Source organism: Oryx dammah, unplaced genomic scaffold, assembly GCF_014754425.2.
Source record: "Oryx dammah isolate SB20612 unplaced genomic scaffold, SCBI_Odam_1.1 HiC_scaffold_14, whole genome shotgun sequence".
Taxonomy (NCBI): Eukaryota; Metazoa; Chordata; class Mammalia; order Artiodactyla; family Bovidae; genus Oryx; species Oryx dammah.
The window spans coordinates 45002217-45025165 of record NW_024070198.1 but is presented as its reverse complement, the minus strand read 5'-3'; the positions used below and the strand labels follow the sequence as shown (position 1 = coordinate 45025165).

General features: G+C 46.9%; 1 protein-coding gene across 2 annotated transcripts in view; it reads right to left on the bottom strand.

Annotated features, from left to right (window-relative positions):
- Positions 1-22949, bottom strand: part of DOCK1 (dedicator of cytokinesis 1) — a 561005-nt gene that overhangs the window by 500100 nt on the left and 37956 nt on the right. For both annotated transcript variants that reach the window (XM_040254437.1, XM_040254438.1), the window contains exon 2: positions 4998-5081. In XM_040254437.1, the coding sequence (XP_040110371.1) occupies positions 4998-5081 (84 nt within the window). The remainder of the gene's footprint in view (positions 1-4997; positions 5082-22949) is intronic.

Genomic DNA, 22949 nt, shown 5'->3' with positions numbered 1-22949 from the left:
AAGAGATGCTCAAACTTACTAATAATCAGACTGAAACACATATTAAGTTGACAGTTTAAAACACAATTCGCTAGAGTGAGGAAAATCCTAACACTGCAGGATTCAGGCAGCCCCCGGCACAGAGGGTGGGCGTTTAGATAGCATAAGCAGTGTGGGCAGGACCCTTCTTCCCCAAAAGTATCTATCCTCGCACCCCGGAGCTGCCGCGTATCCAAAGACACTCGCACACCTACCGCGCTCCGTGGGGCAGACGCAGGAGGCAGGATGGGTGCCCATCACTGGGAGGGTGGCTAGTGAAACGTGAGGGTCACTCAGAGCAGTGAGCGCCAGAGGCTGCACCTGTACAAACAGGGCTGCATCTCGGAACACAGCACTGAGTGAAAACGTAAAAACAGAATGAGCGCTTGCGTGTGTTAGTTGCTCAGCTGCGTCCGACTTTTTGTCTCCCCATGAACTGCAGCCCTCCAGGCTCCTCTGTCCGCGGCATTCTCCAGGCAAGAATACAGGAGTGGGTTGCTAGGCTCTTCTCCAGGGGATCTTCCTGATCCAGGGACTGAACCCAGGTCTCATGCACTGCAGGCAGATTCTCTACCATCTGAGCCAAACGAGCACTACAACCACATTAATATACACAGAAATATACGCATGCCAGCCAGTACAGGCGCCACAAAAATTCACTTCAAACACAGCAGACGGGTTTCCCAGGAGGGATTAAAAAAAGATGAGGAGCCTTTTTCTTTTCCTTTATGATAAGAGATGGTAGTTTCTCTTTTAACACCTTTCCCAAGCAAAAGGAAAACCTAGGGTTTCCCTTCTCAAGAATTTTTGTATGCGTTATTCCTTCCAGCAACTGAGCTCCCAGACTATGTGCCAGAGGTCTTACCAGAGAGAGCAAATGTTGAAACAGATTAGACCCAATTATTTCTAACCTCCAAGTACAGATTCCCCTAAGACAGGCAAGGCTCAAACCACAAGCAAGGGCAGAGACTGGGGATCAAGGACAGAGGACAACCCCTCAAAAGGCTTCACGGAGGGCAGCAGGGGGACATGAGAGGATGATGACCTGGCTCTGCTCTGGTGGGGACAGGCCAGGCAGAATGAAGCCAGGAGCAGGGAGATGCACGGCTTGTTGATTAACAAGCTGACTCCCTTCTTCCAAGCAGGCCTGGCTCCAAACAAGAGACACCCAGCTCCCCAAGAGACACCCACCCAATGGCAAGAAGAGGTCAGACGTGGTCCTCAAAGTCAGGGAGAGCCCCATCCAGCCCAGGAAGATGGAAGCCACGTCTGTGCACACAGCAGAGTGTTTCCAGCAGAAGGACCAGCGCACGCACACTTAAGCGCAGGGCAGGTACCAGTTAACAGAGGACCAGGCAGAGCAGAGGAGGGGGGCGGGCGTCAGAGAGGAGCCCAGGGATGAGCACTCAGAGTTTCCAAGGATGGCTCCAGGTTACAGTCAGGAGGAGAAGGGGGGTGGCGGGTGGGCAGAGCAGCCTCTGCAGCGATCCGCTCACACAGCATCTGAGAAGCCCCCAGCAGCAAGGCTAGGACACACCCAAGGAAAAGGCTGGGGCTCAGGTGAGACAGGGGCTTCCCAGGCGGCACAGTGGTAAAGAATCCATCTTTCAATGCAAGAGACACAGGAGATGCCGGTTCAATCCTTGGGTCGAGAAGATCCCCTGGAGGAGGAAATGGCAACCCACTCCAGCATTCTCACCTGGGAAATCCCATGGACAGAAGAGCCTGGCGGGCTACAGTCCATGGGGGTCGCAAAGAGTTGGACATGACTCAACGGCTACACAGCAACAACCAGGGGTTGGGAATCCGCCTGCCAGTCCCAGGGACATGGGTTCAATTCCTGGTCCCGGAAGACCCTGCATGCCGCAGGGCAACTGAGCCCAGACGCCACAACTACTGAGCCCACGCGCTCTAGAGTCTGGGGGTCACAACAAGAAAAACCACCGCAATGAAGAGCAGCCACCAGTCGCTGCAACAGAGGCAAGTCCACGCAGCAATGAAGACCCCGCACAGCCAAAAGTACACAAAACAGAAGCATTTTAAGTAGTTCAGGAACTGCCCTTAAGGAAAAACAGGACCTAACGCTATAACATTGTCCTTATTAAAAAGGAGAAATAGAGTCAAGCAGCGGGAGACCGCCGTGCGATCCTGAGGACAGAAACCGGGGCGCCGCACCTGCGGGCAAGGAATGCCAATGAGGACAGCAAACAAGCAGACGGCTGGAAAGGCTGTGGGGCAGCCTCGCGTTCTCAACCCTGCCGACACCTTGACCTTGAACCCTTAGCCCCCAGAACTGTGAGAGAACACATTCCTGTTGTTTAAACGCCCCACCATGCAACATCTTGTTGCCTCCGCCCCCGGACACCCAGAGGCGGTCTTCACAAGACCTTCCGTTGACAGATGCTTGTGGAAGGAAAAGGGATGAGGTGTGTTGTGGAAGAAAACAAATGATGATCGCTTTGAAAAATCCGAATCAAGTTCGAGCACTGTGTCTTCATCACGAGAGCACTTTCCTAACCTGGGTGCAACGCTGCCGTCTCCCTCAGCACAGCATACACCCCTTGGAGATCCTTCTGGAAATAAGCAGGTGGCAGGACCCACACCTGCTTGGGCACTGGAGAGTCACTTTATCAACACCAGTGACCTGGGTTCACTTCTCCTGTGTGACTGACCCTGGACACTGCTTATAGGCAGGGACATACCCGAAAGGACCCCTCAAGTCCCATCCACCTCCACGGTGACCTGGAAAGTTCTCTTCTTTGCTCTGTGCTCCAAGACTCCATGAGCCGGAGATGGACAAATTATCCATAACTTGCAGGTAAATGTGTTCTCTGAACCTGAATATGAGGAGTGATCATCTAGAAATCATATTCTCTGGAGCAATCCCAGCAGTATCCTACCCTGAACGGGATCACAAAGAAAAGGGAAATGAAATTTGACCAACAGAAATAAATTTTCTTAGGGGGAGAAAGTGAAAGGGGCTGAGAAGAAAAGAAGAGAATGCCACAGGCTAACACAATCCACAAAATTTAAACAGAATGAGAGCAAAGAGCAGGAAAACAATTATTCCATTGTAATCCAATGACAATCAAGCCACCAAGTTTCCCAAAAGCAATGCGTTCCCGCCACGCATTTCTCTGATCAGAGTCTAACTAAAACCAAAAGGGCTGTTGTCAAAAGAAGGGGAATTGGTTTTCCATTACAGGGTCTTTACAAACGCTGGAATATTGTAATCAGCACTTGGAAGATGGATGAGCCCAGAAACCAAATGCTCACTGAAGACTCCTTTATCATGATGTTGGCCAAAACGTCAATGCCTGCCACCATTTTCATTTAAGTTAAACGTACAAAAAGGATCACCGACTTGCCGAAGGATTCTCTTGTTTAAAGAGTGCATTCTTCCTACGAAGCAAGGAACCAGAAGTCACGGCCCCCACTACCCAGGGCTGCACAGGAAATTGCTATCTTTTCAGGAATGACGTCACTGTCCACTGTTTATTAACCAGGATTTCAAATGCAGCTGACCCGGGGCAGAAATAAAAAAAAAAAAAAGATGTAAAAGAGCGTTCTTCCCTTAAGATCAGAAAAGTGTCTGAGATGAGAGGTTTGATCCTTAACCTCTGGCTAATTTCTCCGTTTCCTTCCAGCCACTGGCCATATAAACTGGGGGCAGATAAGGTGATCCAACTGTCAGCTGTAAAAACTGAAAATAAGCAGAGGGTACCCACGGGCAGCTACTCGTTCACACAGTAAGGAGCACGTCTATTTCTGCATCACATCCGCTTCCAAGCATACACCACAGAAGCTGATTTCCACCCTCAGTGGGACATTTCTTAGGGTAAACGGTGCAAATGGAATGGGATTCTAAACCAGATGAGGAAGTAAGGGACACGGACATGGGTGTTTTAATGGGTTTGTGCTTCTCCTGGAACACGAGAGCAAGCTGCAGCTTGCCTGACGCAGAAGCTGAACGAGGCATCACTCGTGTGCAAAGAGGATTCCAAAGACCGAGTGTGAAGTTCAATCCGTGATTACTACGGGATGTCTGCAATTTTCTCTCCCCGCTCCTCCAGCCCACCTCCTCCCAGGAGGGGTCTGGCTAAATCTGATCTGAAAGCAATTTTGCTGTTGGAATTACCAATTTTAATCAGTTCTCTTTATTCCTTTGTTACATGGGAGTCACCCTTCCAACAGGAAATAGAGCCAGCCACCAGTGCTACAACACAATCACACAAAACATCCAGATGTGAGGAATCTAAACTTCCAGCCCATCATCGCTTCTTTTCTGTGCAGCGATAAACCACAGCATAAAATGAAAGGGGTCCCGATTCAATGATTTGTGAAACACTAATATGAAAACCAACTGCCTGAAAAACCAAGGACACTGGAGAACCACTGTCACGGACAAGGGTATTTATCGGATAATTACAACGGCTTCACTGGACCACATCGCACGTGGCGGTAACAATCTCTGTTCACCCCTCAGAAAATGGGGTCACAGATTTTTTAAAAAAGGATTTAAGACATAATTTTGGTTCCTCTCAGGAAGTTGTTAACAAGTCTAAGTGAGAACATTAAAAGTCCTACCATTCACATCAAACACCTCAAAACACTAAGCCAGACACTAAACTACCTTAAATGTATTTAAAAAAAAAAACTTGTTTCAAGCAGTCAGTTATTGACAGTCAAGAATGTATATACATTCATTTGCAAAGAAAGGAAACAATGGTGAGTTAAAATAATGAAAATGACTATTTCAACAGAAAACCTTACAGGTTAAAAATATAGGAGTTTAATTTTAAGTTCATCTTAATTTTTTTTTTAATGACTTCAATAACAGCTCCTGACACAGCATCCAGTGTGCAAGAAAACCAGAAGTTAAGTGCTTTCCTAACAAGGTAATGATTGGCCCATTAGGTACTGAAAGTGTCCTAACCACACAAAACTATAAAAGGAAACACACCAAAACAAATACGCACCTTCGTATGTTTCCAGGATGTGCACAGCGTCTCCTATTTGTAAAGAAAGTTCATCCGCTCCCCGCGCATCATAGTTATAAAAAGCTGTTCAGAGAGAAAAGAGCAAAAAAGCTATTAGTAAAGGTGAGATTATACTGGCTTGTTTTTGCCTGTTTTTAAGACTGAAATACTCTGCCTTTGCCTGGATCATCCTCTCTGATATCCACAAAAGGAGCCTTTTCTTTCAAGGGTCCTCAGTTTAAGTAGAAGAAATTCATAACCACTTATAACACCAGACAACCACAAGTGGTTTATTGTGGTAAAAATGATGTGAAATTTGCCTTTTTAATCATTTTTAAGTGTACACTTCAGTGACGCTACATTCATGATGTTGAGCTCCATTACCACTCTCAATTTCCAGAACTTTTTCATCACTCCAAACAGAAGCCCTCTAACCATGAAGCAATAGTTCACCCCTCCTCCGTCGGCTCCTGATAAGCTGGAGCCTGCTTTCTGTCTCTATGAATCTGGTTACTCCAGCCACCCTTGCAATGGAATCATAGAGTATTATCCTTTTGTGTCTGGCATCTCCTGTGTTGTGCTGTGCTTAGTCGCTCAGTCATGTCCAGCTCCTCACGACCCCATGGACCACAGCCCGCCAGGCTCCTCTGTCCACAGGGATTCAGGCAGGAATACTGGAGCGGGTTGCCATGCTCTTCCCAGATCTGCCCAACCCAGGGATCGAACCCAGGTCTTCCACATTGTAGGCAGATTCTTTACCATCTGAGCTACCAGGGAAGCCCAAGAATATGGGAATGGGTAGCCTTTCCCTTCTCCAAGGGATCTTCCTGACCCAGGAATCAAACCGGGGTCTCCTGCATTGCAGGCGGATTCTTTACCAGCTGAGCTACCAGGGAAGCCTGTGGCTTCTTTTACTTAGCACAATGTTTTCAAGGTGCACGCACATTATTCCATGGATGAAAACCTCATTTCTTTTCACAGCGGAATAACATTTATAAGAAGAAAACTGAAGCTACTGTCAACAATGTTTCAATTATCACTTCATATAGTATCATATATTTCCATTAAGAGACTTTTCTACTAGATGACTTTTTCCTGTCTATGAGTCAATGACACATGGACTGAGAATTCCTTGAAAATCAACTTGATGTTAAAAGTATCATAAAGCCAAAGTTGCTATCAAGTCAAAAAAAAACATTACAATCAAAGAGGCAAAAATATGTCTTATGTTAAGAAGAAATCCTTCAAACTGACAATACAGAACACATGTCTGAAATCCCAAACATTTATCTGACATAAAGCAGTTCTGTTCCTCCTAGCTGAGCATGCAAAAGTCATTCCATTAAATTCAGGCCATGCTTTTGCTCAAGAATGCAGATAAAGGGAAATATCACAGTGAAAAAAGGATGTTTATGACTCCCAAATATTCAATTAGCCCACTCTCAATTTAAAAAATTACAGTGATGTTATTCCTTCCCAATGGATTCTACCTTAAAAGATTTTTCAGACTTGAGGTAAATAAAACTCATCAAAACATTTCCTCGAGCAGGATCAAACTCTCACCCATCCATCCTGAACACCCTGCTGCATAGACTGCCCTTTACAGGACTGTTCAGGTCCATCGCCGGAATTCTCCCTGATCACATGCCGTGCAAACTTCTCATGCAAGCATGGGGGGCCGCTCCTGCTGACCGACCACCCGGCCTTCCTTCTGACCATTCACTCCTGGTCCCTATCCCTATTTGTCCCTGAAAGAAAGAATCTGCCCGTCCCTGTGTGTCCCTCCTTATTCTTCCCCCACGAACGGGGTCTTCCCAGCAATGCCCCCTCTTCCAGAGGGCCAACTCCAAGTATGTGTTGGCTCTTTCAACCCCTTTCTGCAAAAACACCCAGCACCACAGCACACTTCCGGTCGCAGCTCCATAACCAAGTTATTGAATGTTTGTGGTCTCTGGAAGCAGAGAGACTAGGCAAGGCACCACCTCTAGCCCTGTAGATCTGAGTGGCCTCCAGCAAATGATCTACCGCTCCCTCCTCAGCTTCCCCGGCTGTAAAATAAGGAGACGGGTTTCTACCTCACAGGACGGCATGAGTACTTTGTGTCTTAAAGAAAATAATGCTGCCGATGGCTCTGTTGATTTGATGCAATGGGTTGCCCCCAGTAAACAATCATGCTTAGTCGCTCAGTCGTGTCTGACTCTTTGCAACCTCATAGACTGTAGCCCATGAGGCTCTCCCCTGTCCGTGGGATTCTCCAAGCAAAAATACTACAGTGTTGTACCATTTCCTTTTCCAGGGAATCTTCCCAACCCAGGGATCAAACCTGTATCCCCTGCATTGCAGGCAGATTCTTCACCATCTGAGCCACCAGTGAAGCTGTACACACTCAGCAAGTTGTAAAACCTCTTACTGTGTTTGGGGGTATTTTGTTTTCACTGCTATGAAGACTTCTCTTACCGTCAGAATCCTTTTTTAAAAAAGCCAAAATGAGCAGATTATCACACGAACACAAAACATCAGTAACCATACATATGTAGAAAATTCTGTCTTCCCAGGTATTTTCCCATATTTTCACCCAAATTCATAAAATCTAAATGGCCTCAACTGACATTAATGGTTATTGGAAGTTATTAAGTTTATTTAGCATTTTATGGTGAATCTTTTAACAAGAAATAACTGCATTAGAGAAAGGAAGCTCAGAACATATGCCAGCCTCTCCCAGCCCCGAAAAACCACTTGCAAAGCCTTTAGAAACCATAAATGCATTTATCACCATTCTTAACAGCATCCCTGCCAGCACGCCTATTCTATTACCGATGCAGAAAAAAAATAAACACATCAAAAACAATACAAATAAAAGAAAATGAACACGTCCACTGTAAATACATTCAGGTCCCTGTGAATTTATAAGGCCCACACACAATAACCTTTAAGTAGTGGCCTCTCCTTCTCTGAAGCAGGCAGAAAGGCAGTTGTGAAAAGCTCATACAAGGATAGAAACAATTCTGAGACTCCCCTGGTGGTCTTGTGGCTAAGATTCTGAGTTCCCAATGCAGGGGTCCCGAGTTCAATCCCTGGTCGGGGAACTAAAGCCCACATGCCGCAACTAAGACCTGGTGCAAGCAAATAAATGTATACTAAAAAATTAAATAAAATATTTATAAGTAATATTTATAAAATACTCAGTATTCTTGCCTGGAAAATCCCATGGACAGATGAGTCTGGTGGGCTACAGTCCATAGGGTCACAAAGAGTCAGACATGACTGAGCATGCACGCACAGCGGGGATTTAAAGAAATAAACTCAACTGATCAACAACCGTAAAAACAGAGGACAGAGCCATGCCACATTTAACTATGACAGTGTGAGTCACGAGTCATGTCCAACTCTTTGTGAGCCCATGAACTGCAGCCCACCAGGCTCCTCTGTCCATGGGATCTTCCAGGCAAGAATACTGGAGAGGGTTGCCATTTCTTCCTCCAGGGGATCTTCCTGACTATGAAATGAGCCTTAAAGACCCACGATTTCACAGATGAAGGGGAAGGGGGCCTCAGAGGGTTTATGCCATGTGGCCTCAAATGACACAGCAGAGCCTGGACCACAACACTGGCCGCCCCATCCACAGCCTCAAGAACACCACGTTAAAGCCACAGATACGGTGTTGAACAAGGAAGCAGGAGGGTGAGGAAAGTGTGGTAGACAGAACGATGGCCCCAGAGATGGTCACATCTGAATCCAGAGCCCTGTAAGGCAAAGGGGCCCGTGACCAGTGAGATGCGCTTAGAGATCTAGAGACGGGGGGGCCCAGGGTAATCACAAGTCTCCATGAGAGGGAGACCAGCGCATCACACCGAGACATGATCACGGAAGCACAGGTCCAGGTGGAGTGAGGCAGGGGCGCCAGGCAAGGAATGCTGGCGCCTCTAGACACAGGAGAAGGTGAGGAAAGGCCCCTCCCTGGAGCTGCTGGCAGGAACATAGGCTTGCCTGCCGAAACCCTGATCCTAGGACTTTTCACTGTCCAGAACTATAGGGTTATACATCTGTGATGTTTTAGACCCCTAAGGTTATAATTTGTTACAGCAGCAATGGGGAACCTATACAAGGAGATATGTGGAAAAGGATTTAAAGGAGGTCTTTTGCGCTTGATTCACTCACTGCTGAGCAGGGGCCCCAAGAGCAAGCATCTGAAGCTGACAAGTCTGAGGGCTGAGGGTCCCCAATTCCTGGGTGATAGAAAAATGAGAAAAATGCAGTGAATTTTTTCTTAAATAAACCCAAAGGTCTTCAGTGTAAAAGACTATGCCCTACTCTGATCACTTGACCTTTCAAATCTGCCCCTCTTTTGGGAAGTGGCGAGTAGGAGCCGAGACAAGAAAGACCAGGCCCAGAGGCATCTTCTCCTTTACGAAGGATACTGGTGATGGATGGCCTCTGGGTTTTCAAATGTCTTTACAGAACACAAGCACAGGGATGGTGGCCTTTCTGCCATTTGTCTTCTTTATCTCTCTGGTCTGTTAAGATGCGGGAACCCCTGCAAGAGAGCAGAGTCATCACGCCTCCATTCACAGCTTCAGAGAGAGCGGCCATCACCTCCCTCTGGCTGGTAGGTGGGCGCTTAATCGATTCCTCCTCCTCAAAGCCATTTAGCTTTTTTAATAGCCTGACCTGAGACAGGTGTCACTGGGTATAAATGGACCTTCACGTGAATTTCTCAATCCTGGACCACAAAGTCCAGCATAGCAGCTTAACTTGTTATTTGTGTGAAAAGTGAAATGGGAAAAGGAGGTGGAGATGAACCCAAGTCGAAGCTCCTTTCTCAGGAGGACACAGGTTTGTTTTCTTTTGGGGAAGGGGAGGGATTTTGTTTTTGTTTTTGTTTTTCTTCTCTCAAAGAACCAGCAGCAGCCCAGAGTGAGGAAGCACATGGATCTTTTTTTTCCAAAATAAAAACTGAGCACCCTGGTCCACGCTCCACACAGCTTAAATGCATCAGAGATGTTGAAAAGCCAAAGCCATCTCCTCTGCTCAGTCTCCTGATCAACCTGAAAAAAAGGCTGCCTGGGAACAGAAGGAAAGAAGTGTGGTTCATAAATCAGAGAGGAGGGCTTCTATTCACATCAAGACTTTTAATAACACTGATGGTGACGACACGGCAGATGAAGATGGTGATGACGGTGATGGTGGTGATGATGAAGTCGATGGTAGTGAGGGCGATGATGATGGTAATGACAGTGAGTACATTCTCTGGGCTAGCCAGTGGGCTCAGAGAAGGCAATGGCACCCCACTCCAGTACTCTTGCCTGGAAAATCCTATGAATGAAGGAGCCTGGTAGGCTGCAGTCCATGGGGTCGCTAAGAGTCGGATACAACTGAGCGACTTCACTTTTCACTTTTATGCACTGGAAAAGGAAATGGCAACCCACTCCAGTGTTCTTGCCTGGAGAATCCCAGAGACAGGGGAGCCTGGTAGGCTGCCGTCTATGGGGTCCCACAGAGTCGGACAAGACTGAAGTGACTTAGCAGTAGCAGCAGTAGCAGCCAGTAGGCTAAGAGCTTCCCTGAGCCACCTGGGAAGCCCAAGAGTGTCACATGTTCAGCTAATTCAATTCTCCCAAGAGTCCTAGGAGACGGAGCTAGAATTTTCCCCATTTCCCTCATCAGGGTTTATAGCAGCTCAGAATCGGCCCATACATGAGCAGCCAGGAGCCCACCTGGATGAGGGGCCAGAATGCCAAAGCTGCAGGGTCTCTTCCTCAACCCCAGCCCTCTCTGACCCTTGCCCTCCTGATGGCTCCCTGAAAATTCCAACATCCAGGCTGGATCCATGACAGGCAAACATGTCCAGGCATTCCTCAAGTCCACCAGAGTCTAAAACATCAGGCTAGTGGATTTCACATTCCTTACATAGAATAACCCAAGCTGGGGTAATTTCAGAAATGCAAGACTGGTTTAACATCCAAAAACCAATCAATTAATTTACCATGTTAACAACAGTAAATAGTAAACAATCATATGATCAACTCATCTGGTACAGAAAAAGAATTCAGTGAAATTCCATGGACTGCAGCACGCGAGGCTTCCATCCTTACTTATCCCCCAAAGTTTGCTCAAAATCACGTGCATTGACTCGGTGATGCCATCCAACCATCTCATCCTCTGTCATCCCCTTCTCTTCCTGCCTTCAATATTTCCCAGCATCAGGGTCTTTTCCAATGAGTCGGCTCTTCGCATCAGGTAGCTCCAGGTATTGGAGCTTCAGCTTCAGCATCAGTCCTTCCAGTGAATATTCAGGGTTGATTCCCTTTAGGATTGACTAGTTTGATCTTGCTGCCCAAGGAAATCTCAAGAGTCTTCTCCAATACCACAACTAAAAAGCATCAATTCTTTGGCGTTCAGTTTTCTTTATGGTCCAACTCTCACATCCACATATGACTCCTGGAAAAACCATAGCTTTGACTAGGTAGACCTTTGACAGCGTAGTTATGCCTCTGCTTTTTAATATGCTGTCTAGGTTTGTCATAGCTTTCCTTCCAAGGAGTAAGCATCTTTTAATTTCATGGCTGCAGTAACCATCCACAGTGATTTTGGAGAAATCACCCAAGAAAATAAAATCTGCCAGTGTTTCCACTTTTCCATCTATTTGTGATGAAGTGATGGGACCGGATGCCATGATCTTAGTTAGGGTGGGGGAAAAAAAAAAAACCACTACAGTCCATCCACCCATTTAACAGATGAGAACGCAGAGCCCTCCAGAGGAGTCACGAGTTGCTCAAGGAGGCACAGTGATGGACAGCAGCCCTGAGACCCTGGGGTGTCCCTTCCAGACTGTCCCCACCACCCCATTCTTCCTGACCCAAGCCGACAACATCCCTCACTGAGATGAAAAATAACATTTCAGCAGGTTTCCTATATAAAATCTTTTCTTCTCTCCATCACCAAAGTTACCTTCCCTAAATCTTACTCCAAAACACTACACGATTTATCTTGGCTTTCTGAATCATGGCTAATCCTCCAGCACAGCATCCAAAGCCCAGTGGGACATGACTTCAGTCCATCTTTCCAATCCTCTTCTCCCCGACTCACCCTCCTCCAGCTCCACCTCCTCCCACCCCAGGCCTGCTCCTCCCACTGGGAATGTCACATCCCGCTCCCCCTCTGAAGACCCCACTTGTCTACAAGGGCTGCCCTTGCTGGATTCTGACTTTTCCCCGGAACCAAAAAAAGGAAAAGTATCTGCACACCTGAATTAACTGCTTGCTTCCCAACCGTTCTATAAATTCTGTAACAGCCCACACGTTGGGAGGCTTACTTATCTATCTATCTGTCTTCTCCTCCAGACCGAACTCCTTGGGGGAAGTAAACATTTGCTCATCATTGGATTTCCCACAGTAGCTAACACCATGCCTTGCAGGCACTCAATAAAAATTCACTGAATTTAACCAGACCACAAAGTATTTTTTCTTGTGAGGTTTGCAACAAGAGAGAAAGCAAACATTGTATCATATGTTCCTCTTCAAAATTATCTTGACCTCTACAGACAGATCCAGGAGCCCGAGACGGATTCAATCAATAAGAAAAGAGGCACAATATTAGCTTTCTGGGTTCTGCTTTGGGTCTCTTCCATCTAATGAGATAATCAGCCATCAGTGCTCGGGTTCAAAGCTGCCTTAATGCACCAAAGACATGGGCTTGACCACACATCACTTTTCAAAATCTGCTCAGCTCCAAGCTTCTCTCTCTCTTCCACACACTGTCCCCTTGAAACATGACTTCAGCATTTCAAGGAGCAATTTAAAAGTTAATTAATTCTTTCAGAAAGTCAATTTGTGAAAATTAATTGCTCTGTTTGTGATCTCATTCCCTTTGTCCTGCCATCAGTGGTTAAAAAATAATTTTTTTTTTTCCAACAGCACACATCTTTTCGGTTCTTAGGGCTGGGAAAAATGCAGACCGTGTCCTTAAGGGTACAGGGCACAGGTCCTAGCTGTGGCCCCTGCAGGGCTTCCTTCTAAAAGGCTGGCTGCCTGCTGCCCTTTGGTTTCACAAGTCATCACATGGTCATCTAGGCCATGCCAACTAGACATGTGTGGTGTTTCCCAGACTCTGTCCAGCTCCTGCTGTGGTCCAGCAGTGGGCTGGTGCTGATGCTGCAGAGATGGGCAGAACAGCCCCAAGAAGTCCATGCAGCCTGGTCTCTAAGGAACATGCTGGACCCATTCAGGAAGAGCAGTACAGAAAGAATCAAATCATTTATATATATCCACTGAACTTGACTCTGGGCAGAAAGCAGCTCCCCACTCCTACCCTATATCAGAGCTGGGATCTGGGTTGCCTAAATTTTATTGTCACAAAAGAGACTGGCGCCCACTCAGTTGCCACTTTCTATGACCCAGGGCCCAGTCCTTCCATCTCTGATTTGGGGGCAGACAATTCAGGCAGGGTTAGAGCCTCCCAGAGCCCTGATTCATCATGACTCAGAGCAGTGCCTTCACCATCGACTTTACTTGCACCCAGCACCTAACAGTACTTGGCACACAGAGAAACTCTCAAGTGGATGGAAGGAAGGAAAAGGAACCCAGACAGAAAAAAGGAAAGGAGGGAGGAAGAATATTAGAGCCTGTCCCGAAGGATGCTGCTACAAGTGTTGTCTCTTTAAAGATACAAAATAAAATAAAATACTTAGGAACAAACTTAATAAAGAAGGCAAAACAGTTGCACACTGAAAACTACATAATACAACGTAAACCCATGGAAAGTCATCTCATGCTCATGGACTGGAAGACTTCATATTGTTAAGTCAGCAGCTCAACCCAGAGATCTACAGATTCAGTGCAATTCTTATTAAAATTGCAATAACATTTTTGCAGAAATAGAAGAATTCACCCCACAGCAGCCCAAACAGTCAAAACAATATTTACAAAGCATAAAGTTGGAAGCTTCACACTTCCTGATCTCAACACTTACTACAAAGCTCCGGTAATCAAAACAGTGTGGCTTACGCAGAAATACAGACTAATGCAATAGAACAGAAAGCCCAGAAAAATATTCTCACATATATGGTTAAATTGTTTTGATGGGGATGGCTAAGCCGTTCAAGGGAGAAGACTATGTTTTCAACAAAGGTGTTGGGGAAACTGGGTACCTGTATGCAAAAAGATGAGGAATCAATCATAAAAAGTAACTAAAAGTGGATAGAAAACCTGAACATGAAAGCTAGAACTACAAAGCTCCTAGAAGAAAACATAGGAGCAAATTTCATGGCACTGGGGCAGGCAAGTATTTCTTGGATGTGACCCCAAAAGCACTGGCAACAACAGTGACAGAAAAATAGATGGAGGCTTCATCAAAATTAAAACCTCTTGTGCACCCACAGGAAACTATTGAAAGAGTGAAAAGGCAACCCACAGAATGGGAGAAAAATATTTACAAATCCTGTATCTGATAAGGAATTGATAACCAAAATATATATGGAATTCCTATAATTCAATAATAAAAAGCAAACAATACAATGTAAAAGTGGTCCTCGTACTCAAATAAACATTTCTCCAAAAATACACAAAGGGCCAAGGAGCACATGGAAAGATGCTCAACATTGCTAATCTAATCAAAAACTACGATGAGATATCGCTTCACATTCACCAGGATGGCTATTTTTTTTTTAATAGAAAATAAAGTGTTTGCAAAGACATGGAAAAATTATAATACTGCTTGTGGGGATGTAAAATGGTACAGCCACGATGTAAAACAGTTAAATGCTTCTTAAAACGTTAACCTTAGAATTACCATGTGATCCAACAATTACACTTTTGGGTATAAATCCAAAAAAAAACAAAAACTGAAAGCAGGGACTTGAACAGATATGTATGCAGCCATTATGCACAGTAGCTAAAATGTGGAAGCAACCGAAGTCTCCACCAACATGTGGAGCAAAATGTGGCCTCTATATCCAATGGAATATCACGCAGCCCTAAAAAGGAGAGATGTGCTGACGCACGATACCTTGAAGACACTGTGCTAAGAGAAGTAAGCCAGACACAAAAGAACAGTTCTGCAATCATTCTTCTCCTGTGACATCCCTAGAATTGTTAAAACTCAGAGAGACAGAAAATAGAAGGGTGGTTGCCAAGAGCTGAGGTGGAGGGGAAAGGAAGGGAGTGTTTAACGGGTGGAAGAGTTTCAGCTGGGGAAGATGAAAGCATTCTGGAGATGGACAGGCTGATGCCTGCACAACTGTGTGACTGCGCTTAAGGCCACGTACTGTACAACTAAACATGGTAAACTTATGTCCATTTTATAATAATAAAAAAAGATGAGGCGAAAAGAAACAAAGACTGACCAAGTGAACGAGGACCCACCATCTGTCATTTCTGTGAGCTAGGAAGCAAACTCCCAGTGGGCGTAGCAGCTTCCCTGAGCTGGTTCAAACACACGAGATTCAAACCAGAAAGAGAAATAAAGGAAAACGAGGGGTGATGAGCTCAAGGTCCAAAAATATCTCCAAATGCATTTGCGAGTGTGGGTCTGATAGAACCCGTGTTTCTAAAACAGATATCACTTTCAAAATCATGAACTTACTTCTTTGGGGTTAGTATCTTTCTTTTATAGGAATAGATCCTGTTTCCCTGCCAATAAAGTTCCCTGCAGCAAGACTTCATGCAGTGTTTGAATATCAGACTCAAGGAACTCATCTAAATAATTAAAGTGGTGGGCAGGGACTGTCTTTGGTGAGTCATTCTTTCTTTCTGCCTTTTGGATGGAAACAGGTGTGCAGGATGGTCAAGGTAAGACTGTGAAAAGAAATACATGTAAGAGTCTTCCATCACATTCTCACTGAAGTGACAGACACAATTCTAAGACATTTTAATATCTTTCTTTAGAATAAAGTATCCTTGTACGCCCTATCCACAACTAGGCAGCCACTATCTCATTTCCATCTCATTCAGAGGGTTGCAGTGCCCCAAACATGCAGGTTGTCTTAGGAAATAGGCTGGGCTGTGCATGGGTCTGGCTTTATTGCTTTTCTGTGACAGGAATAATGAGTCCACTTTTCGACACTTTTGTCTTTCATAAAGTCAGTCAGTGCCAGGAGAGAAAACCACTGACTTCATTATGGACGGTCTTTACAAATCCGCCCACAAATCAGAAAAGACTGAGCTGACCTGAAAATTATCTATTTCTGCATTCAATTTTGCTCAGCGACAGAGAGATGCAGAGAAGAGATATGGGGAGAGATCTAATCTCTTTAATCATCCTTCTTCAGGCAGAAAGGTGATTACAGTTTGAGGAAATATATGCCAGTGAAACAACCTGGCTCCTACCCCCTCCCCAGCCCCCACCCCAGCCATGGACACTTTACAGTGACCTCGCCCCAGAGGACTGGGCAAACCCCAGCACGGCCAGTCCACGGAGGTCCCCCACAGATGGCACTGCACACCCGCCTGCCACGTGGGACGTGCATCCAGGGGACTGGACACCCATGGGCAGCTGGTCCCAGTGAGAACCCTCAGGAGGAAGACCGGCAGCTGGGAACCCTCTAAGGCTCACCGTCTCTGCCACAGACCTGGTCAGGACTCACAACTCCCCATCACTGGTCAGGCTGCTGCTGCTGCTAAGTTGCTTCAGTCATGTCCGACTCTGTGCGACCCCATAGATGGCAGCCCATCAGGCTCCCCTGTCCCTAGGATTCTCCAGGCAAGAACACTGGAGTGGGTTGCCATTTCCTTCTCCAATGCATGAAAGTGAAAAGTGAAAGGGAAGTCACTCAGTCATGTCTGACTCTTAGAGACCCCATGGACTGCAGCCTACCAGGCTCCTCCGTCCATGGGATTTTCCAGGCAAGAGTGCTGGAGTGGGGTGCCATTGCCTTCTCCAACTGGTCAGACTGGTTCCACCAAAAGCACGCACTGAAAACACACACAGGACTGGAGACTTGAGGAGGCAGAAATGAGCCAGCCCCTCACCACTAAGGACACCTCTGAAGGAAAGGAGAGAGGTGAAAGAATTGGGCTTGGGCCTATCTATCTGTGATTCCCAACAATAAGGTCTCTTTGTCACAAGCCCCAGTTCCTCTTACTGGCCTTAAACTTTGACTTGTTCTATAGAATGGAGTCATGCTTTCTACTCTCTTCTTTTCAAATCATCCAATCTAATATTAATGGTGATGAATAAAAGGAAAGACAATGGGAACACTGCAGAATGATGCTAATTTGTTTTTCTTCATGGCAAAAAACAAATACATATGTATATAGCTGTTGCTGTTGTTTAGTCACTAAGTCATGCCCGACTCTTTGCAACTCCATGAACTGCAGCAACTAGGCTCCTCTGTCCTCCACTATCTCCGAGAGTTTGCTCAAACTCATGTCCACTGAGTCGGTAATGCTATCTAACCATCTCATCCTCTGCCACCCCCTTCTCCTCCTGCGCTCAATCTTTCCCAGCATCAGGGTCTTTTCCAATGAGTCACCTCTTCGCATCAGGTTGCCAAAGTCTTGGAGCTTCAGCTTCAGCATCAGCTCTTCCAATGATTATTCAGGGTCAATTTCCTTCAGGATTTACTCTATATAGGGTAGGGTAGTCCCCATCCCACTCCAGGACTTTGTCCCAAAACCTACTTCTGTCTGGGATGCTCTTTATTCCCCTTCTTCACCTGGAGGCTTGCTCCTCCAGGTCATCCAACACGTGTAAGGAAACCTTGCCCACCACTTTCCACCCAAAGAAGGGGTAAGCAACCCTCATGGGAGCACAACAGCGCCCTCTGCCCACACTGATGAAGCGTTGTCAGAAAACTGCCCATCTGCTACGAACTGGACGACATGCTCCTCATGAAACAGGTACCCAATAAATGGTACCCAATAAATGCTCATCACCTGGGGCCTGCAGAAGGGCCCCTCCAGCTCCCAGTCCACGAGCAGCTCTTCTACAAGACCCTGCAGTAGCTCATCCTTTACCACTCCGCTCCCAGACTCCTGCCACACCTGCCCAGCATCTTTCCATCCCCCTCCTTGCTTCACGATGCCTGGCATCCAGAGTGACACCAGTGTTGGATGAATCATGTAACAGATCAATACAGAGTTTCAAGACAGCAAAACTATTACTTGAATCCTAAACCTGTTGGAAAACACTGCAGTTTTATTTGCATCTATTTCCCATTAGAAAACTCAAGACCAGACTGGGGTCTTAAATAACAGAGACAAATTCTAACATCTCAGTTCTGACAGTCTCACCAGGGAGGTATGTCCCGGACGGTGACTGCACACCCAGAATAAACACAGTTCCACTTGGACAAATGATGCCAGTGATCCTGCCCAGGGTACCTGCACACTCAGCGCCGTTAGCAAACCACCTGCCCTGGATGGGTTCTGAGAGGCGGCCAGACTGCACACATCTCGCTTGGCTCTGGGTATGGAGAAGATGCTGCCCAGGCAACCCAGCCCACCACTGGTCCACCTTTCCAGGACCCTTCAAGAAGAGGCTTGAGTGGAGTGTGTTTGAGCCTTGCCTCAAAGGAGGGAGCCCAGGGTCCTGAGATGGCCAGACCCGGGCCACCAGCCTGTCGTGTCTGTTTTCTTGGGCATGTGGGAGAGTCTGATCCAAAGCCCTTCCTCCCACCAAAGCCATCAAGCGTGAGGTCAAAGTCCCCCAAGGACCCAAGACAAATGTTTCCTTAGTTAATCGCTTGATAAATCTGCCTTCCACGGATAGTGTGCAGACAGGAAGCGGGCAGCCTGGTCACGGAGAGGGTGCTTGCAGCTGGGTTACGCTTCCCCAAGCAGACCCCAGGAAGCGATCACAGATCCCATGCAATGGGGACACGCAGGCAGGAATGCAGATGCAAGATGAGGCAGTAAACAAACCCGCGCAAGCTGGGAGGGTGTCCCCCGCCCGCCTGTTCACTTCTCCAAGGGCTCCGCTCTGGCCGGCCAGGAGCTGCCTTTAGGCCCAGACAGTAACGAGCCTCCATCCCTCCCACCAGGCTGCTAAACCCAGACCTGGTCAGACCCTCTCTCTCGTGATCATGATTGTGAGTCCACAATGAGGCAGTGTGCCCTCCCAGCAAAACCGGCTACACACTTCTCAGGGCCCAATGCAAATACAAGTGTGAAATCCCTTGTTCAAAAATGACTAAAATTTTCAAGACAATTAGAATGGCTAGCATCTTTTTTTTTTTGGCCTCATCTCGTAACATGAGGAATCTTAGTTTCCCAACCAGGCATCGAACCTGTGCCCCCCTGCAGTAGAAGCTAAGATTCTTAACCACTGGACCACCAGGGAAGTCCTGGCTAACAGCTTTTTTAGAAAAACAAGTGTTAGTGAGGATGTGGAGAAACTGGACCCCCTGAGCACTGCTGATGGGAATGTAAAATGGTGCAGCTCCCATGGGAAGGTTTGGTGGTTCCTCAAAAAATCAAACATGTGATTAATATCTGACCCATAAAGACTCTGATGCTGGGAAAGATAGAAGGTGGGAGGAGAAGGGGACAACAGAGGATGAGATGGTTGGATGGCATCACCGACTCAATGGACATGTGTTTGAGCAAACTCCAGGAGTTGGTGATGGACAGGGAGGCCTGGCGTGCTGCAGTCCATGGGGTCACAAAGACTCAGACACGCCTGAGTGACCTGAACTGAGTATCTGACCCAGCAATTCCACTTCTGAGTATACATCCAAAAGTACTGAGACAGGGACTCGAACAGGTGTTTGTATCGCTGTGTCCACACCCGTGTTATCCACAATAGACAAGAGGTCGAAGAAACTCAACTATCCATCAATGGATGAATAGATAAGCAAAACGTGGTCCATCCATACAATGGAATATGATTCAGCCTTAAAAAGGAAGGGAATTCTGATACAGGAGACAACCAGAATGAACCCTGAGGACATCATGCTAAGTGAAATAAATGTGCATGCATGCTCAGTCATGTCCCGACTCTTTGCGACCCCATGGACTGTAGCCCGCCAGGCTCCCCTGTCCATGGGATTTTTCAGGCAAGAATACTGGAGTGGGTTGCCATGCCCTCCTCCAGGGGAATCCTCCCAACCCAGGGATGGAACCTGGGTCTCCTGCATTGCAGGCAGATTCTTTGCTGTCTGAGCCACCAGGGAAGCCCAGGAAATAAGTCAGTCACAAAAGGACAGATATTCTATGATCCCATTTATATGCCATACCAGAGGAGACACACTCAGAGAGACGGCAGAACGCTGGTTTCCAGGGGCTAGGGGTGGAGGGGAGCCACAGCTTCATGGGTACAAAGTTTCAGTTTGGGAAGACCGAGAAGTTCTGGAGATAGAGGTGATGGTTGCATAACAATGTGAATGGACCTAAGGCCACTAAACTGGACACCTAGAGATGGCTAAAAATCATCAATTTTGTGGCATGCATCTTTTATCATAATTTTAAAAATAAGTAAGTAAAGTTTAAAGTGCAGGGTACACGTCTCAGGCCTGTGAGTTTGGCTCCAGCTCCCAAGCAGGGTTCCCTTTCCAGGACGAGGCTGCCCCATTTTGCAAGGGCAGTGCTTCTCCAGTGAAGCGCCTGCAAGCCTGACTGCAGTGTTATATTTTAATAGTCATTTCAATTGACTATAAAAATACAGCCTCACATAATAAAATTGCTTTTGCACTGTGGTAGAAATACTTAGGAAGAGATGAGAAATACTTAGCAAAAGGCTATAAAAACCTATTTGCTTGCTTATAAAGCTGCTGCTGAACAGGACAAAAGCAGAAGGGAATAAAGGCAGAGGCTCCATCTCAGAATATGCACACAGCAGCGTGTCCACCACCAGGCTCAACACACAGCATCCGCTCGGTGTTTTTCTTTAAAACATTGAACCGAAAATTGACCACCTTTCCATTATTTGTTTCATTTTTAACTTTTATACCTCCATCACATTTGACATCGGGAAACACTCATTTCCCTGCAATTCCCCATTGTTCCCTCTCACTCACCACAGCAGGCTCTAAATAACACCACAGCTGACCACTGGAGCCACAACACCCACCTCCACCAAAATAGTTGCTCCACCACAGCAGTTTCCTAGGAGAAATCCCAACCACATGTGAGGTACACGCTATTCAGTGTTCCCATGAGGCCTTTGCTTCAAAGGCATCCAGTGAGAAAGATGGGGGCTCACCAGCACCACCATGAACCATCGTCATCACCAACAATACCAACATCAACACCCCATCACCACCAGGCCCACCATCAACAATCACTATCACCAACAACATCAACACAAACACACCAGCACCAATCATCACCAACAACACCAACATCAAAACCATGAGCACCACCATCAACAATCACCACCAACAATGTCAAGATCAATGCAAGGGAGGTTCTACTATTCCCATTTCACAGGTAAAGGAGCTGAGGCACAGAGATGTGAAACTGCCTGCTCAAAGGCACAGATGTGTTGGGTTGGCCAACACGTTCATTCATGTTTTCCATAACATCTTATGGAAAGACCCGAATGAACGTTTTGGCCAACCCGATAGAAGCACAGAAACACGGCGTTTTGGAGTCAGGCATCAGACGTCAGCATATGTGTTGTTACAAAACACCCTGGCGACATTCTAACAGGGTACCACCCCCCTTCCCCTGGGGCAGCTGGACACTGCTCTTCCTCCCTGGTCACCCTCCCCCGATGCTCCCTGAATAGCTCGCATAAAACCAGACAGAAAGATGTCAAAACAAAAGTCACACAAAACATCATCCAATATCACACAAGGACTGTCATAAGCAAACCTTGTCACCAGGTCCTTTTTAGGTGAAATATTCCCTAGTAATACTTTTCCCCTCCAGATCCTTCCCACATCCGTCAAACTGCTACACTCTGTCTACCATGGATTTATAGTTATTGCACAAAAAGGACATTCGATACCCCACACTCGTATCACACAGAGAGATCTATCCGTGTCCCAGCCCTCCCCTGCTCCTTTGGAACAAAACAGGGGTGCCCTGATGGCCTGGGGAGAGAGGGAGTTTGCAAGAACAGAGCCCATCATATGAGCATTCCTCACCCTCCTACACATTCAGGACCGTCACAGACGGTGGGGTAGGTTGCTGACTGCACAAAGGCTCGGGGTCAACGGGCGTTTGTGGGAGGGAGGCCTGGGTGAAGGTCAGGGCCCTGGCGCGCACACCAGCTGGGCCTGCTGTCTCACCAGCTCCAGCCATGCCATGGCCACTCGGAGGACCAGGCGAGGTGACGCAAGCCACACTGGCCCTCCACGCCAGGAGAGCAGACAAGGGGGACGGTCCCCTGTGACAGAGCGGATGGAAAGATCAAAGGACCAGAAGAGCTAACGTACTTGCAGGGGCAGAAAGTTTGGGACTAATCGTAGCTGACTAGCTGGACTCGGGAATCACGGGTTTCTTAAGAAGTTGAGACCCCGGGGAATCTTGGTGGCTCAGCAGATAAAGAATCTGCCTGCCAATGCAGAAGATGAAAGAGACACGAGTCTGATCCCTGTTGGGAAGATCCCCTGGAGAAGGGCATGGCAACCCACTCCAGCACTGTTGCTTGGAGAATCCTATGGACAGAGGAGCCTGGAGGGTTACAGTCCATGATGTCACAAAGAGACAGACTCGACTGAGCAACTGACACACACAAGACTCCAGGGAGATACAGCCTCTGGCCATCAGACCCTGGACCTGGGATCTTCCTGCTGCATCCTGGGCACTGGAGGGCCCTCTCCTATGCTCCAGCAAGCCATCCCTGATCCTGCAGCAAGGAGCAAAGTTTTAACATGTGTATATAGCTTATATATATGTGTGTGTGTGTGTGTGTATGTATTAGTTTTTAGTATCATTGCAAGAGATATAAGAGACCTGGGTTCAATCCATGGGTCAGGAGGATCCCATGGAGGAGGGCATGGCAAACCACTCCAGTATTCCTTCCTGGAGAATCCCCATGGACAGAGGAGCCTAGTGGGCTACAATCTATAGG